Source organism: Peromyscus californicus, unplaced genomic scaffold, assembly GCF_007827085.1.
Source record: "Peromyscus californicus insignis strain IS unplaced genomic scaffold, ASM782708v3 Scaffold_9__1_contigs__length_137607984, whole genome shotgun sequence".
NCBI classification, from domain to species: Eukaryota; Metazoa; Chordata; class Mammalia; order Rodentia; family Cricetidae; genus Peromyscus; species Peromyscus californicus.
Window position 1 is genome coordinate 109,793,923 of NW_026294617.1, and position 16,093 is coordinate 109,810,015.

The 16,093-nt window shown below is 40.2% G+C and overlaps 1 protein-coding gene across 1 annotated transcript; it reads left to right on the top strand.

The window, feature by feature from the left end:
* Positions 1–4,970: 4,970 nt before the first annotated feature.
* On the top strand, positions 4,971–15,364 carry Gimd1 (GIMAP family P-loop NTPase domain containing 1). Its single transcript, XM_052731342.1, has 2 exons — positions 4,971–5,536; positions 14,645–15,364. Exons 1-2 carry the CDS (start codon positions 5,144–5,146, stop codon positions 14,903–14,905), a joined length of 654 nt encoding a protein of 217 aa, XP_052587302.1. The 5' UTR covers positions 4,971–5,143; the 3' UTR covers positions 14,906–15,364.
* The last annotated feature ends 729 nt before the right edge of the window (positions 15,365–16,093 follow it).

Consider the following 16,093-nt stretch of genomic DNA (forward strand, 5'->3'; position numbering starts at 1 on the left):
ATTCTCTGTTTAGATCTGTACTCCATTTTTCAATTGGATTATTTGGTATTCTGATGTCTAGTTTCTTGGAAATCAGCCCTCTGTCAGATGTGGGGTTGGTGAAGATCTTTTCTCATTCTATAGACTGCCATTTTGTCTTACTGATGGTGTCCTTTGCCTTACAGAAGCTTCAGGGTTAGGAAAAAATGTGATGCCAGGGAAACTCCCAGAAATCCACAAGGGTGACCCCTTGTGCCTGAACTGGCCTTCTACTGTAATCAGATTGGTGACTACCCTAATTGTCATCAGAGGACCTTTATCCAGTAGCGGATGGAAGCAGATGCAGAGATCCACAGCCAAGCACTGGGCAGAGCTCTGGGAGTCCTCTTGAAGAAAGGGAGCAGGGATTGTATGAGTGTGTGTGTATGGGGGGGGGGGGGGCGCGTGTCAAGGTCATGACAGGGGAACCCACAGAGACAGCTGACTTGAGATAATGGGAGCACATGGACTCTGGACCAATAGTTAGGGCGCCTGCATGGGACTGACCTAGGCCCTCTGCATGTCATGTGTGTGACAGCTGTGTAGCTTGCTATGTTTGTAAGGCTCAGATCATTAAGATCAGGACCTGTCCCTGGCACTTAGCTGGCTTTTGAGAACCTGTTCCGCATGCTGGATTGCCTCGCCCAACCTTAATGTAACAGGAAGAGCTAGGTCCTTCCTCAACTTGATGTGCCATGCTTTGTTCAAGCCCACAGGAAACCTGCCCCTTTCTGAATGGAGAAGGAGAGAATGGGGAGGGAGGTAGATGAGAGTCGGGATGGGAGGAGTTCAGGGAGAGAATGGGAAGAGAGGGGAGAGGGGAAACTGTGGTCAGTATGTAAAATAAATGAAAAAAAGGAATAAAATAGAATAAAATTGAAAAATAGAATGTTGTAAAGCAATCTCATTGTTAATCAAGTTTCTAAAATTATAAATATTATAATATTTAATGCAGTAGCATATTAAAAAGTGGTATAACTTAAGTGAGTGATTGCTAATAACTGCTTTTGGCCACCACAGAGTTCATATGCCAAGGATGCTTCCTTCACTGGTGCTTTTTATTGAAAAAGTGATTTTTTTTTTTTTTGGTTTTTTGAGACAGGGTTTCTCTGTGTAGCCTTGTGCCTTTCCTGGAACTTACTCTGTAACCCAGGCTGGCCTCAAACTCACAGAGATCCACCTGGCTCTGCCTCCTGAGTGCTTGGATTAAAAGCATGAGCCACCACCATCTGGCAAAAGTGGGTAGTTTTGTATCCCAGAAATACCAAGGACTGAAAACTGAACGTTAGCCATTTCTGCTCTGAAATAGTCCCTGAGTCCTTTCTGTTTCCCACTTTGGAAGATTCTGCCAGGGTATAATTCTGAAGTTTCTATTCTTGGCCCACAGGCCATTATCCTCCTGGCTTTATACTCTGGTTTTTTTGGCTCTTTCCCTTCGACAATCAGCAGGCTGGCTTTTGCTTTTTTTGTGATTTTTTTTTTTTACCTTATTTTCTCAGGATCCACTTTTTTTTTTTTTTACCTAAAGTAGCTAATTTTTGCTTTCTAACACAAATTTTGGGACTATCTACTTAAAGATAATGAATTTTTAGTCCAACAACGGATATTTAGAAAAGTCTGTGAAAATATAATTTTCTTTCACACTGATTCAAAACAAATAGAAAGAAAATTGATCAGATTGTTAGTTTAATATTAGTAAATTTTCCTCCTGTAAGTCCATGAAATTGGCTCAAAACTAATATTGCATTAGACAATGTGTCTAAAAATCTGCAGATCCAATGACAAGTATAACTATGCTTGTAAACTGTCTTCTTCCTTTTATAACCAGTCGGCTGGGCTGCTGCATTCTGCAAATGAACTAAACTATGACCTTGGAGGTGAGAGATTAAAAAATTAGGGTCTGTGTATGCTTGCTGCTTTCCATAAAAGAACACAGAAACAAAGGCCTGTTTGCTCCAATTCTTTTTTTAAAAAAAATCTACCCTACAATGATATGTGTTGCTGTAGATTGTTGGATGTCAGTTTACACTTTGAGGAAGCAAATTAAATTCTAGTTGGAAATTCCTTCCGAGGGAACATGCTGCTACTGCCACCTGGGGGAAGCTCTTTTCTGCTTCATCTAAGACAAGTAATGTTCTCACAAAGGATAGAGCCCATTCACATCTTCCTTGTCAGATCTACACAGGAAGAAGTTCCAGCTGTCTCCAGATTCCCTTCACAAAAGAACTACTCAATAGACTTCTTGAGAGCTGTAAGAGAGGACCAGAATGTAATCACAATGAGGCTTCTATATCTTCTATGCAACATGAAAAAGTTTGGGGAAGTATGGGCTATATACTAAGAAGTGGAGAAAGTCAAATTTGAGCTTTTAATATCAAAACAAAACTAATTTTAAAGAAAAATTACTTAATGGTAACTTACACTTAACTGTGCACCTTAAATATGTCATCATAGTTAGTGATGGTTATTTGATTATGAAAATTGCATGTCCTCAAAAAAAGCACACAGGAGATTTTAACAGGTTAAGATGATGATGATGCATTTCAAGTATATGGAAATAAACTAGAGAATTTTTCTCATAAAATTTTGAATTTGTCAATTAAATACTGTTATACACTCTGTAACTATTACACACATATGTTTATTGACATTTTTCATGAAGTAGTGATGTAGCATTTATCAATTAAAATGGAAAACTTATAACTTTGACCAAGAATGTTTCATACTTTTGCTGTAGGAACCTTGTTATTTATTAGAAACACAATCAAAGAGTCTAATTCTGAAAACAAGTTTCAGGAAGTATCTATTAAAATTATAAGCCTGTCAAGTAACGTCAGTAGCGATTAGAAGACGACAGCTAATCACTTATAAAGAGGATGTCTGGTAACAGATTAACTAAGCAAAATAATGCAGTATCAGTCCCCTGCTGGTACCACGCAGTCAGGAGACTAAAGTTCATTTCAAAGACTACACTCTAACAGTTCCAAGGAAGTCTGTGAAGAATAGGTTTCCAAGACAGCAAAAGGTAAGTGGCACACGGCTGGTTTTAAAATCTGTTAGATCTGTGATTCTGGACTAGACAGCAATGAATGGAACTCAGTGTAGGTGACACACTGAAATGAGCTGCACGAGCTGAGATATACTTGAGGGGCACTGGAACCAGTGACATTTTGTTCAACTGTGTGGTTCCTTGAAGGTATTTGTGATAAGATCTGGAAATACCAGGGTGAGGGACCTTAAAGAACAAGTAGGCTACTTAACACCATAAAATAGAATTGTAGATCACAAGCAAAATAATCTATTACATGTTGAAGTGTCTTTATGATTCAGCAAATTGAGATCAACTGACAGTGTGCCAGTAGTTTTCCTCATCAATCAATGAAAGTGACCAATGACCTTAAAATGCTCTAAGGCTTATGCAGTGCGTGAGAACTGACACCATACCATACAGGTTCTTTAAATGGAAGTTCTTCTGCTTCCTAAATGAACTGCAGAGTTTTGTCAAAGAGTCCACACTTCCCAGTGATCAGCCATGCAATGACTTGTTTCCTAACAGAAATTACAAGTAGCTCTTCTCTCAGATTGTTTCCTGGTGGTAAAACAATGTTTCATAAGGAGAAGCAACAGCCGTCTTTGACAGCATTTATGTTTCCCAGGAGAAAAGCATTCCGGAAGCAGGGAAGAGGGAGTTTCCCAGTTGACACTTGTACATTCAGGGAGTGAGGAGATGGGCAAGTGGTGGACACCATTAAAATGTCGAACAGGCAATTCTCTTTCGAGAAACACATACTCATGCCCTTAGGTTGGCCTTACTTTGTTCATAAGTATCTCTCTTTCTCTTACTACTTTAAAACTGTGGGCTTTAAAACTATATTAGAATCACTTTTAATTCTAAGTCTGAATTTTAAAAATTAAATAATACAGCACTGAATGGAGCTGGACATGGTGGCTCATACCTGTAATCCCTGCACTCCGGGCAGACGAATTCAGGTGAATAGCCACAAGTTTGAGATCAGTCAAACTACATAGTAGTTCCAGACAAGCCTGTCAACCTGAGCTATAGAGTGAGACTCCTGTTTCAAAGGGGAAGGGGGTGCTGGAGAGATAGTTCCATGGCTAAGAGAACTGACTGTTCTTCCAGAGGACCACGGTTTGAGTCCCAGCACCCATATTGAGTGGCTCATAACCATTCTTAATTTCAGTTCCAAAGGATCCAACACCCATCTTCTGGTCTCTGTAGGCAACAGGCATGCATGTGATACACATACATGTATATAGGCGAAACACTTATACATATAAAAATAAATAAATTGAAAAGAAAATTTAAGGAAAGAGAAAAGATAGTCAAAAGGGCTTTTTCTTCCACCATTGTGTTTCTTTCTACTTTTTCAACAGGGAGTGAATTTTAAATCTTCTCCATGGGTTCCTGAACTCAGTGATCTCAATCCCAAAGTCTCTCTTCCACCACACTGAGGCATCAAAATGTTTTTCCTAAATGAGTTTATTTTCATGGGATTTGGCTTCTCCCTCTTTTTCCTGCTGTCATCCCTTCCTTAGACATTCCTTACTTCTATTTAGTTTTTCTCTATTTTCCCACTGTTACTTACTATTGTCCCCATCCCCACTGTCTGTGTGGCGCCTGTAATGGAGCACATGGACCTACTTAGGTCACTACAAAGGAGGAGGAAGCACATCACAGGCAGAACAGGAAGCTCTCCATCCATGGATGCTGCATCTGTAGATTCACTCAGCCACAGGCTGAAAATATTCAGAAAAAAAAAAGTCTGTATTGGCCATGTAGAGGCCCTCTTTTTTCTTATCATTGTTCCCCCAAACAATATAGTAAGACAGTACTTACACTGCACTGTTCGAATTATACTAAGTGAATCTAGGTATCACTTAGAGTATTATAAAGGGTGCTAAGCACAGGTTATATGAATACTACATCATTTTAGATAAGCAACTTGAGAATGAGGAGGTTTGGTGAACACTGAGGCAGTGAGTCATTTCCCCCAGACACTGAGGGACAACTGTACACAGAGTATCCCAAGCCAGGTCAGAGGCTACATATTGGGCAAGTATAGATACCTGACTCTCTTTGTGGTACCTTTATTTACCCACAGCTATGACAGACACCAACAAGATGACCATCAATTTGGCTGTCTTTGGCAGGACTCAGAGCGGAAAAAGTTCTGCAGGGAATACTCTTTTGGGAAGTGCTGACTTCTACAGCAGTTTCTCTCCAGGCTCTGTAACCGAAGACTGCCACCTGGGCCGCAGCTGTCACCTCCACAGCTTCATGCGTCGAGGAGGGCAAGAAGTAACCCTGCAGATACGGGTATTGGACACTCCAGGGTATCCACACAGCAAGCTGAACATGAGACATGTGAAGCAGGAAGTCAAGAAGGCCCTGGCACATCACTTTGGACAAGAGGGTCTCCATCTTGCTCTGCTCGTCCAGAGAGCGGATGTGCCTTTCTTCAGACAGGAAGCACCTAACCCAGTTCAGTTGATCCAGGTAATACAAAGGAGCATTATGCTGGCATCGTTATTGATTCAGGTACTATAAAGATGCAATTATATTGGCACCATTATTCCCACCTGGAGGGGGGGCATTATCTGCATAGGCAAGGCCCAGGAACAAACTGGCTCAAAAGATACTTGAGCTACAAAGTGCAAGCCCTGTAACAATAGTCAGTAAAAACTGACTTGATTTTCTACTGGTTCTATTTTGTAATTTCCTTTAGAGTCATGGTTCTCAACTTTCCTAATGCTGCGACCCTTTAATACAGTTCCTCATGTGTGACTCCCAACCATAAAATTATTTTATTGCTACTTCGTAGCTGTAATTTTGCTACTGTTATGAATTGTGATGCAAATATCTGATACACTGGATGCCTGACAAGAGGCACCAAGGGGTCACAAGCCACAAATTGAGAACCACTGTTTTGGATCATAGACAGAAATTTTTAGACACTAATTTCCAGAAGGTAAGCTTTAAATCCTTAAGAACCTTGACCTTGAGTAAGTTTGTACAAGGTAACCCTTGGACTATCTGCACCAGAATCAGCTGGGCAACTTGTTGAAAACACAGATTCACCCATGACTATTGAAATAGCGTCTCAAGAGTGAGACTTGCAGGTCTGCATTTCCATGTTGTTATATAGGTTTATTAAAACAAGGTGGGTTCAAAGCTACCAACTGAATACCCACACACCATGCAACATCAAGGGGGACAGTTTGCTATAATTCATCAACAAATGCAATTTTTTTTGTTTTGTTTTGTTTTGTTTTTTGAGACAGGGTTTCTCTGTGTAGCTTTGCGCCTCTCCTGGAACTCACTTGGTAGCCCAGGCTGGCCTGGAACTCACAGAGATCCGCCTGGCTCTGCCTCCCGAGTGCTGGGATTAAAGGCGTGCGCCACCACCGCCCGGCTAACAAATGCATTTTTACCCACTGATGGTGCTGAGTACTTGTAGGGACAGGAGACCCGATTACATAAAGCTTGTAATCTAGAAGAGGCAAATAAATGTCAGAAATGACAATGGTGTTAACTCCAAAGTAGTGTAATATGTAAGAGGAGTTATGCAAGACTTAGCATCAAAGTAAATGCTGCAGGAAGACCATGCATAATGTAGGACAGTACTTATATTGTACTGTTAGAATTATACTAAGTATAATTTAGATATCATTTAGAGTATTATAAAGGTACTAAGCTTAGGTTATATGAATACTACACCATTTTATATAAGTAACCTGAGAATGAACAGGTTTTGCTAAATGCTGGGGCAGTGAGTCATTCTCCCACAGACACTGAGGGACAACTGTACACAGAATATCCCAGGCCAGGTCAGAGACTATACATAGATACCTAACTCTCTTGTGGTGCCTTTGTTTACTCACAGCTATGACAGATGTTCAGATGAAGGACTTTCCTACACAGAATATCCCAGGCCAGGTCAGAGACTATACATAGATACCTAACTCTCTTGTGGTGCCTTTGTTTACTCACAGCTATGACAGATGTTCAGATGAAGGACTTTCCCCCTTTAACAGGAAATGACAAAAGATTGATCCAAATGGCAGATACACGATGTGTAAATACAAGAAAGAAATCTGCAGTTTCCCATGTTTTCCTGCCACAGCAGCAATAGAAAATTCTCCATTCCAGTCATAAACTACAAAGACTTTAGACATAACCTAAATAATACATGCTGCATCTATTTATACTCATTTATTTGTTCATTTATCATTAGTTACTAAGTCCGGAGCTTTATTTATTAGACAGTCCAGCAAAGGAGCTAGGTAAAGAGAAGGGCTTTGAAGGAATAGAGTGTATATATGAATACTACAAGAAATAGTGTAGGGAAAAGGCCTATATATACTTACAAGTCCTAGAAATTATTCATTGACCTGCTCCATTCTGGCCCAGCTCTTGATTCTCTAGAGAGGGTTCCCTCAAATTTAACTGCTGAGCCTGGCTAGTTGGGACTGCCCTAGGCACTGTGTTCAGATAAAGAACTTTTCCCCTTTAGCTAACATTTAAGACAAAAGATTGACCCAAACAGCAGACACACATTTTGTTTCTCGGTGGTTATGCGTGTTTGTAAAGCTTGGGGGAAATCCATGTGTGTAATTACAAGAAAGCAGTAGCGGAAACCTTAGAGTGACAAGAGCAAACCATTCACCTTCCAACTCCTGAAGATTCAAGGCATGTTGTCAACAGTAAACAAGATGTTGTTTACAATATGAAATCTAAGGCAATGACACAGCTCCCCACCCCACACTATGAAAACCTGTATTTCAAAGCATTTCTGGTAGGAATCAAGTAGCAGGAAACCAGCACCCAAACATCAGGATAATTTTAAGAACAGATTTAATATCCACTTAAGGCTGCTTTATATAAGTTCAGTAAATTCACAAACAACTACTTCTCAAAAGCCATCTTGGTTCTCTCCATATATATCATATTCTTCCCTGTGATACACTATGCTGAGGCCAAAAGGATTATACATTTTGAAAACAGATTCTTCCAGTGCTAGTATACAGAACATTATAATCCACTGTTTTGCTACAAGGCAATTTAACTCACCCTGTCTCTTTTGAAATGGGACCTGCATAACTTTCTCCAAAAACTGTCTTCCTTAAGTCATTGTCTATGTCAGGAGTTGAAGACGAATAAGAGATGGGTGTGAACAAAGTTCAGATCCTATTTTGTTTTGTTTTCTAGGATAAATAATTTCTCTTTTTTTCTGAATATCAGCTTGGGGTCCCTCTTGCTCTTCCAGTGATGGTCTCTGAGGCCCAGATGAATGCTTACGACTTTCTTCCTCAAGGTGCCTCAGATACCCATGGCAGCCAGCTGTATGTGCTCACAGATCAGGAGCAGCTGCCAGATGTCTTGATATTCGACAGGACCAAGAGCAGCTGTTTAAGGGGTTGTTAAGGTTCATGGGTTCCAGGCATTCCCTGGATTTCGTTTTCTTCTTGGCTGATAAACAAGGAGAATGGAGTAACTGTCCTTTCCCTTTCCGGGTGAGGGGGGCGTCCTGGCGTGGAAGGACTGGCCTCGTCCTTCCTGTGCCTTTCTGTTATCTCCTGGTTTGTGCTTTAATATTGTGCTTTTATATTTGTCATGGACTGCCAGCTGTGATGATTAAAGCATTCCTCCAAATGATCTTTTTCTTTATTTCTATTAGGTCCATACTAGAGTTGTCAGTGAGTTGTATCCTCCAAAATGGGAAAGGAAAGGAATGACTCATGTGAGTGTTAGTGGGAATATTGTTTGAATGTTAAGAAGAAAATCCACAAATATATCAGAGAAGACATAATACAGTCTCCTCCAATAAAGACCCAGCATGAGGGAGACAAAGTCGCTCTAGGGACTGAACCTATGAACTGACTAGAGTTTATATTCTTTTGTACAATCATGGGCAGTATTACTATTGTGAACAAGCAGGCTTCGAGACTATATTTTTGTCTTAGAATTAACCACTCATCTGTCGATGCTGCTGGTGGTTGCTCATAATACAACAGGCTCACAAAGGCCAGCGATGGGCCTGCACATACTAGACAAATCTCATGGGTCTATTCAGCAGTTAGAACTTACTCAAAGATAAGCCTGATGTTACTAGCCTTTCTCGGTTTTAGAGTCTCAGTCCCATCACCAAAGACACTGATTTTATTGACACTAAAGACTTCTACACACTAGTGGTAGTAAATCTGGCATGCTTAGCGCTGAGATCACCTTACAAAGGAGAGCCACTGAAAATGGCAAAGCAGCACTGTTAGGACTGCTGCTCATGTACGCGAAGATGACCACTCATTCGAGTGAACCACAGAGAGGAGTGGCTTATTACAGAGGTGAAGGACAGGCTTTCTGTGTCCAGGCTCCTTCTTAACTGCTTGTTTGCACCATGACCTTGGGCAAGTAACTTCTCTGAACCTCATTGGTTAGCAGCAAGTGATGAGAGTATCTACTTAACTGGTTTCCTTTTGGACTGTGACATGATCTCAGCAGTAGTAAATCCTTTAACTAAGACACTGGCACGTAAGTGCACCATAAATGTTTAGCTGTGGGAATTATCATTTTATATTATGATTAGTCAAGGCTCTGACAGGCAGGGACCTTTTCTTAACATTTCATAAGGCCTGCCAATAATCAGCGATGTGACCACGTGACTTCCATCAAGCCATTTAACATCACAAGGCCTTATTACTCTCATGTTTAAAATGAGACAATTTGGATAGATGCTTTCTATTGAATATTCCCTGAATCTGACTTGAGGAGTTTTCATTCAGCTTTGACTACCTGGAAAAGAAAATGTGGCACTTTAAAGAGAGATGAGACTAAGGGAATAGCACACACACACACACACACACACACACACACACACACACACACACGACCCTCTTGTTCCATGATAACTTTTTTCTCAGCTGATGTAATTGTTGGCTTTTTTTCTAAAGTTTCCCCCTAAAAAGTCCAGATGCTATGATTTCATCAACCACAAACAAATGGGGCAGGGCTGGCGAGGTCCTGAGAAAATGAACCATTCCTGGAAAACAAAGTTTATATTCTAACTAGTTGTCCCAAAAGGACTAGATGGACTCATACCTGTGAGCACCATGAAACCAAACAATCTGTGGTTGTGGCATTTTCATTTGGCTTAGTAATATTTTTAAACTATTAACACCAGATAAATTACTTTTACTTATTCTGCCTTTGAATTTCTTTTGAGACATTGATCAACTATGATTGTTCATTCTCTGAGTCCACAGAGAACATGCTTGGCCACTGACATGATGACTATCTCCAAGTGACACTATTTTCAAACATTCAACTGTTTTCTGGCCAAAGACCAATCTAAAGATTACAAAGTAAATCAGCCATTCTTTTCTGGTTTGGGCAGTAACTCAAAAGTGAATTTTCTCTCACAGTTTAAGAGATAAGTATCCTTTCATAAAAAATTACCAGCCTATAAGGACTTCCTCATGGCTGAACACTTGGACTTGTGAGTGGCATGGAGTTCAATGCTTCCACTCATCTGTCCTGAATGAGATAACTTTGAAGTATAGGAACCACCTGAAGGGGAAAGGGGGGAAGGCATGTTGTTGCAGAAAGTCAGGAACTGAGAGAATTATGCTACTTACTTTTTAAAGTATTAACTTAGTAAGAAAAGAATCATGTTATGATATATACATCCAGAAAGGGATGTTGTACAAAATAATATTTTAGCATGTACTTCTATTATGATGACAACTCAGAACTATTTCATGGCAGGTATGGTCTAGGTACTAACCACAGCCATCAGGATGGTGGGTCTGGTGGTGCTCAAGGGCCAAGAGCAAAGTTATTTACAAACTTGTACATAAACATCTTAGTATCATGACAATCAGTATGGCACAGTAATGGTACACCGAGGCTCTAAATGTGAGAAACTTCCAGCTACAAGTGTGATCAAGGGTCAATATCTGGACCTGAGTGGAAATAAGATCCCAATACCATACAATCCCTACTCTTGCATTATGTTAATTCTTTATTTTATTATTATCTATCATCATCATTATTAGGCTATGTGTATGTATTTATGCACAGGGGCCATAGTATGAGTGTAGAGGTCAGAGGTCAACTTGGCTTTTGCGGGAGTTCTGAGGATCTAACTCAGGTCATCATGTTACTGGAATTTTGGGGACCCTTTCATAGTGGCCTCATGAAACAGGGGGAACCAAGGTCACTTCTTGGGGATCTTAGTCTCAATAATATAATTTAAGAATGATTCAAACAAAAGCTCAAGGACAATTTTATTAGAGCTAAAAAAACAAATTAGAGCAGATAAGTTGCGAACCTCAGCAGCTACTTGAAGGAGCAGAATGGAGGAGGGAAGGAAGAAGCCATGCCCTTTAAACGAGTGTGGAAGTCGGACATACGGTGGGAAAGCAGCCACTTGGTGGGAAGGATGCTTTAGAGAAAGAGTAAGAGAGCCTCCAAACGCTGGGGAAGCTCCAAATGTTGGGGAGAGCATACTTTTAAAAGAGACTGAAGGAAGCATGGCCATGTCCAGGTAAGCTACTGCACTGTGAGTTGGGGATTCTGGGAAGGAAAGGCACAGCATCTCATTAAAAAGAAAATTATTTCACCTATTGCTTTAGCATGACTTAGGTGAGTCCACCTTCCAAGGGGTGGTCCCTTGGCCTGGCCTAGCTGGGACATTAGGTCTCTACTCAGGACAGAGAGCCTGTTCTCTTGATGAGAACAAGGTTTCTCCCAATGAGGCTTTAGTGTTACCCAGACAAACAGGCTCAGACTGTAAGCACTTTTATCCCCTGAGCCATCTTGCAGGTCCATGCTAATTCCTTTGTAGCAAATAACAGGTATTTATTGTCTCTTAGTTCATGAGGTCAGAAGTCTGAAATCACAGATTTGGCAAGGTTTGTTTCTTCTGAGAGCCGAGAGCAAATGATGTGTCCCAGGCCTTCTCCTGGACTATTTTCTCCTGTACACGACTATTTCCAGGGTCCATGACCTTCTCCTTATATTTGTGTCTCTGTTTAAAATTTTCCTGTTTTATAAGGACATTAATAATTTTGGACCAGGAGCTAACCTAATGACTTTTCCTTAAATTAATCACATCTTTATGACACTCTTTCCAAATAAGGTTACATTCTGAGGGACTGGGGATTGGGATTTGGCATATGAATTAAGGGGAGGACACAGCTCAACCCTAATGTCACTGTTCATGCACAGTGCTGCCTGTGTCTCCTCTCGATCAGAGATATGTACAGCACACTGCAAGCACAACAGAGTCCTACGAATATCCTTTATTCTGACATGCCATGCGTTGTTGACATCAGATAGACACTTAGATTTATAGAGTTATGGTCTTTAGTGGTTGAGCAAACATGAATTTTCAAATGAACTTGGATTGAAAAGCACACAAGAATGTGATAAATGAAGCTCAACTTTGAACAATCCTTATGTATTTACTGTTAAGATAATGTTGTCTGATAGACTGATCCTGAAAAGTCAGTTCATGTTTTTTGAAACAGGATGTTTTAGGAGAACCTGTAACTCTGTGACGTACGTAGACAAATTCTGGTTAGGTACAGGATGTTTTAGGGGAACCTGTAACTCTGTGATGTAGGCAGACAAATTCTGATGAGGTACAGAATGTTTTCAGGAAACCTCTAACTCTGTGGTGCAGGTAGACAAATTCTGATCAGGTACAGGATGTTTTGGGGGAAACTGTAACTCTGTAATGTAGGTAGACAAATTGTAACTAGGTAAGAGCAAACAGGTAGACTCATCCCTACAGAAATTTGCTGTGATGCAGAGTGAAGGCACAGACTGTAAGAAATCTACCACAGTGAGCTATAAAACTCAGGAGTACAGGATTGTGTCCCAGAGAATAAAATTCAGAACTGAACCCCCAAAACCAGACTAACTAAGCTTGCTATTTGACTCAACAAAGAGGATCCAAATTCCAAAATAACCAGCAGATATTGCCAAGAGTTCACAGTGTGCTGGAACCCTGGGATGACAATGCAGACACTAAATTTCAGTGACATATGTATAAATTAATTGCTCTGATAAAAGCCAGACTGTTCCCAGGAGTTGTAATTAGTATTCATAGCCATAGATAGCTCTAAAATCCCTGTCTCAGAGTTTTCATATTAGACCTGCTTGTCCTAATTTCCTCCTTCACTTCCTCTTTTCTTTACTCCTTCCCTTCATTTTACTCCACCATAAATACCAACCATGTATTTGCTGTATACAGTGAGACATAGCTTTCCTGTTTCAATGAAAACATTACTAATGTTTAGTTCAACATCTCCATGTGTCAGTTTTTGATAACACAACAGAACAGTAATAGTATTATGGCAAAGATTCATGTTGAACATCAAAAAGTTATGCATGGCAAAGCATGGTGGTGCTTGCCTCCAACCTAGCACTAGGGAGGCAAAAGCAGGATTGGTATGTTTGAGGTCAGCCGTGGGGAGCAGAGAAAGAATCTGTCTCAGAAAACTCAAACCATACCAAACCAAACTGAAATGAGAGAGAACGGGAGGGGAGGGGGGAGGATGCAGGAAACTAAAGGAGATTGCCCATTTTAAAAGTTTAGCATAATATCTGGCACTAATTCTTCATTTTTTCTGCTTGCTTTCTTCTAGATAGAAGTCCTTGCTATCTCTTGTATTCATTCACAGACATTTTGCATTTTTAATAAAAGTATTACAAACTGGTAAATATATCAGTCATGGGAGCATACAGAAGGGAGAAAATGTTACTTTACTGTCAGTTGGTTAAGATTTCATATAAGTTTGGAAACATTCAAAAGTTGATGGTTACTCCTAGATGCCTTTTGCATTGGATGAGCAATATGCCACATGCCGTGGTTTCTGCTTTATATCAGCTAATTTTCACTAATCAAGGAAGAATTTATTGCACAACCAACTCGCACATATCACTAAACAAAGGGACAACAGTCTTCAGTGCTTTTCAAGCACATTAGAAGAAGCCATTTGATAAATTGCCTTTGATTCCAGGCATGTGGCAAGAGGAATATGAGGATTACAGTAATCTTGTGTAGCTGTTCCAACTCACCAAATGGATTTTGATCTTAGCTTTTCCGTTACTTGTCATCTAGTTAATCAATGAAGCATAACCAGATTATGTCATTTTAATCCCTTAGTAGATAGTTTAGTGGTGATAACATGACAAAAAAAAAGATGCTGTAACAATTGCCTTGCTCAAGGTAGCACGAATTAAAGGAAATGAGTGGTTCTAATGGGGTCTGGTTGTGAAGTAAGTATAAGCGACCACTGAGTGCGGGCTACATTCAGTGTAGCCAGATGCTCTGCAGCATTAAGTTTTTGCATATCAACTACAACAGCAAAGTAAAACAGTGAACTAAAGCCTTTTGTTGTTGTTCAGAAACCTCATCCATCTTCCTCAATGTGCTAACAACACTTGAGCTCATAGCCACTTCCTATTACATATATCAGCTTTCAGAAATATCATGACACATGGATCTGTTGGCTAATGACACTGGATTAATAATGGCTTTGCTCATGTTTGAGGAATAGAGTCCAAGGCAAATAGTCATTTAACTTCTCTCTCTTTCAGGAACTTCTGGGAGATTCTTGGAAGAATTACACTGCTGTTCTTTTTACCCATGCAGAAAAAATAGAAGAGGCAGGGATCAGTGAAGATGAATATTTGCACGAGGCTTCTGATACACTGTTAACTCTGCTAAATTCTGTTCGGCAGCGGTATGCTTTCCTGTATAAAAAAGGTAACTTGTGCAATGAACAAAGAATTCAAGTCTTAGAAAGAATCATGGAATTTATAAAAGAAAATCATTATCAAGTTCTTAGTTTTACATAAAATTTAAGTGAAAAGAAAAGAGCACTGGGTATCATTTAGGATATGGAAATCTGATTTTAAAATCTGCCTTTGTTCACATGAATATTGGAAATGAGAATTCCCTGTACTGCTGTATAGCCATTTTGGAAAATTGTAAATAAAAACTAATATCAAGGATTCAAGATGTCAAAATTATACTCATAAGTATTTATCTAACAGAAAGTGTACATTTGTGCCTTAAGATACATATACAAAAATGCTCATGGTGGCACCATTCATAATGGTTAAGAACTGAAAACTATCCAAATGTTCATTAATAGAATGATGTGCAAATTATAGTATATTAATACAGTGAGGTGTTACAGTAATGAAAATGAACAAACTCGGTTGTAACAGTAGAATCAACTGTTTAACTACAATGTCAAGAGAAAGAAGCCAGACATGAAATGTGCTTTGTGACTCCATTTATATAAAGCTCAGAAACAGTCAAAACTACCTAACTACTCTGAGGGTAGAAGTGCTGGGGATCAGGAGAGCAAAAGGATGCTGTGAGATAGCTTCAGAGATTTTGATAATGCTATTTCCTGGTTTGGATAAAGATTCATAGGGTGTGTACCCTGTGAAAATGGAGAAAATTTTCTTGTAGGTTATGAGCCCCTCACTATATTTTTTTATTAAGAAATTTTTTCATTCATTTTATACACCAATCAAAGATTCCCCCTTCCCTCCTCCCGCCCCCCCCCAGCCTCCCCTCCCAACCCATTCCCCACTCCCTCCCACAAGAAGGCAAGGCTTCCCATGTGGAGGCACATTTAGTAGAGGCAAGTCCACGCCCTTCCCCCTGCCTCAAGGGTGCATGAGGTGTTCCATCATAGGTAGTGGGCTCCACAAAGCCCACTCATTCACCAGAGATGGATTCTGAACCTACCGCCAGGGGGCCTCCCAAGCAGATCAAGCTACACAACTGTCTCACCATGCAAAGGGCCTAGTCCAGTCCCATGTAGGCTCTACAGCCATTGATCCAACTTTCATGAGTTCCCTCTAGTTTGTTTTGGTCATCCCTGTATGTTTCCCCATCATGATCCTGATGCACTTGCTCATAGAATCCCTCTTCTCTCTCTTTGACTGGACTCCTGGAGCTGTCTAGGGATTGGCTGTGGATCTCTGCATCTGCTTCCATCAGTCATTGGAGAAAAGTTCTGTGATGAC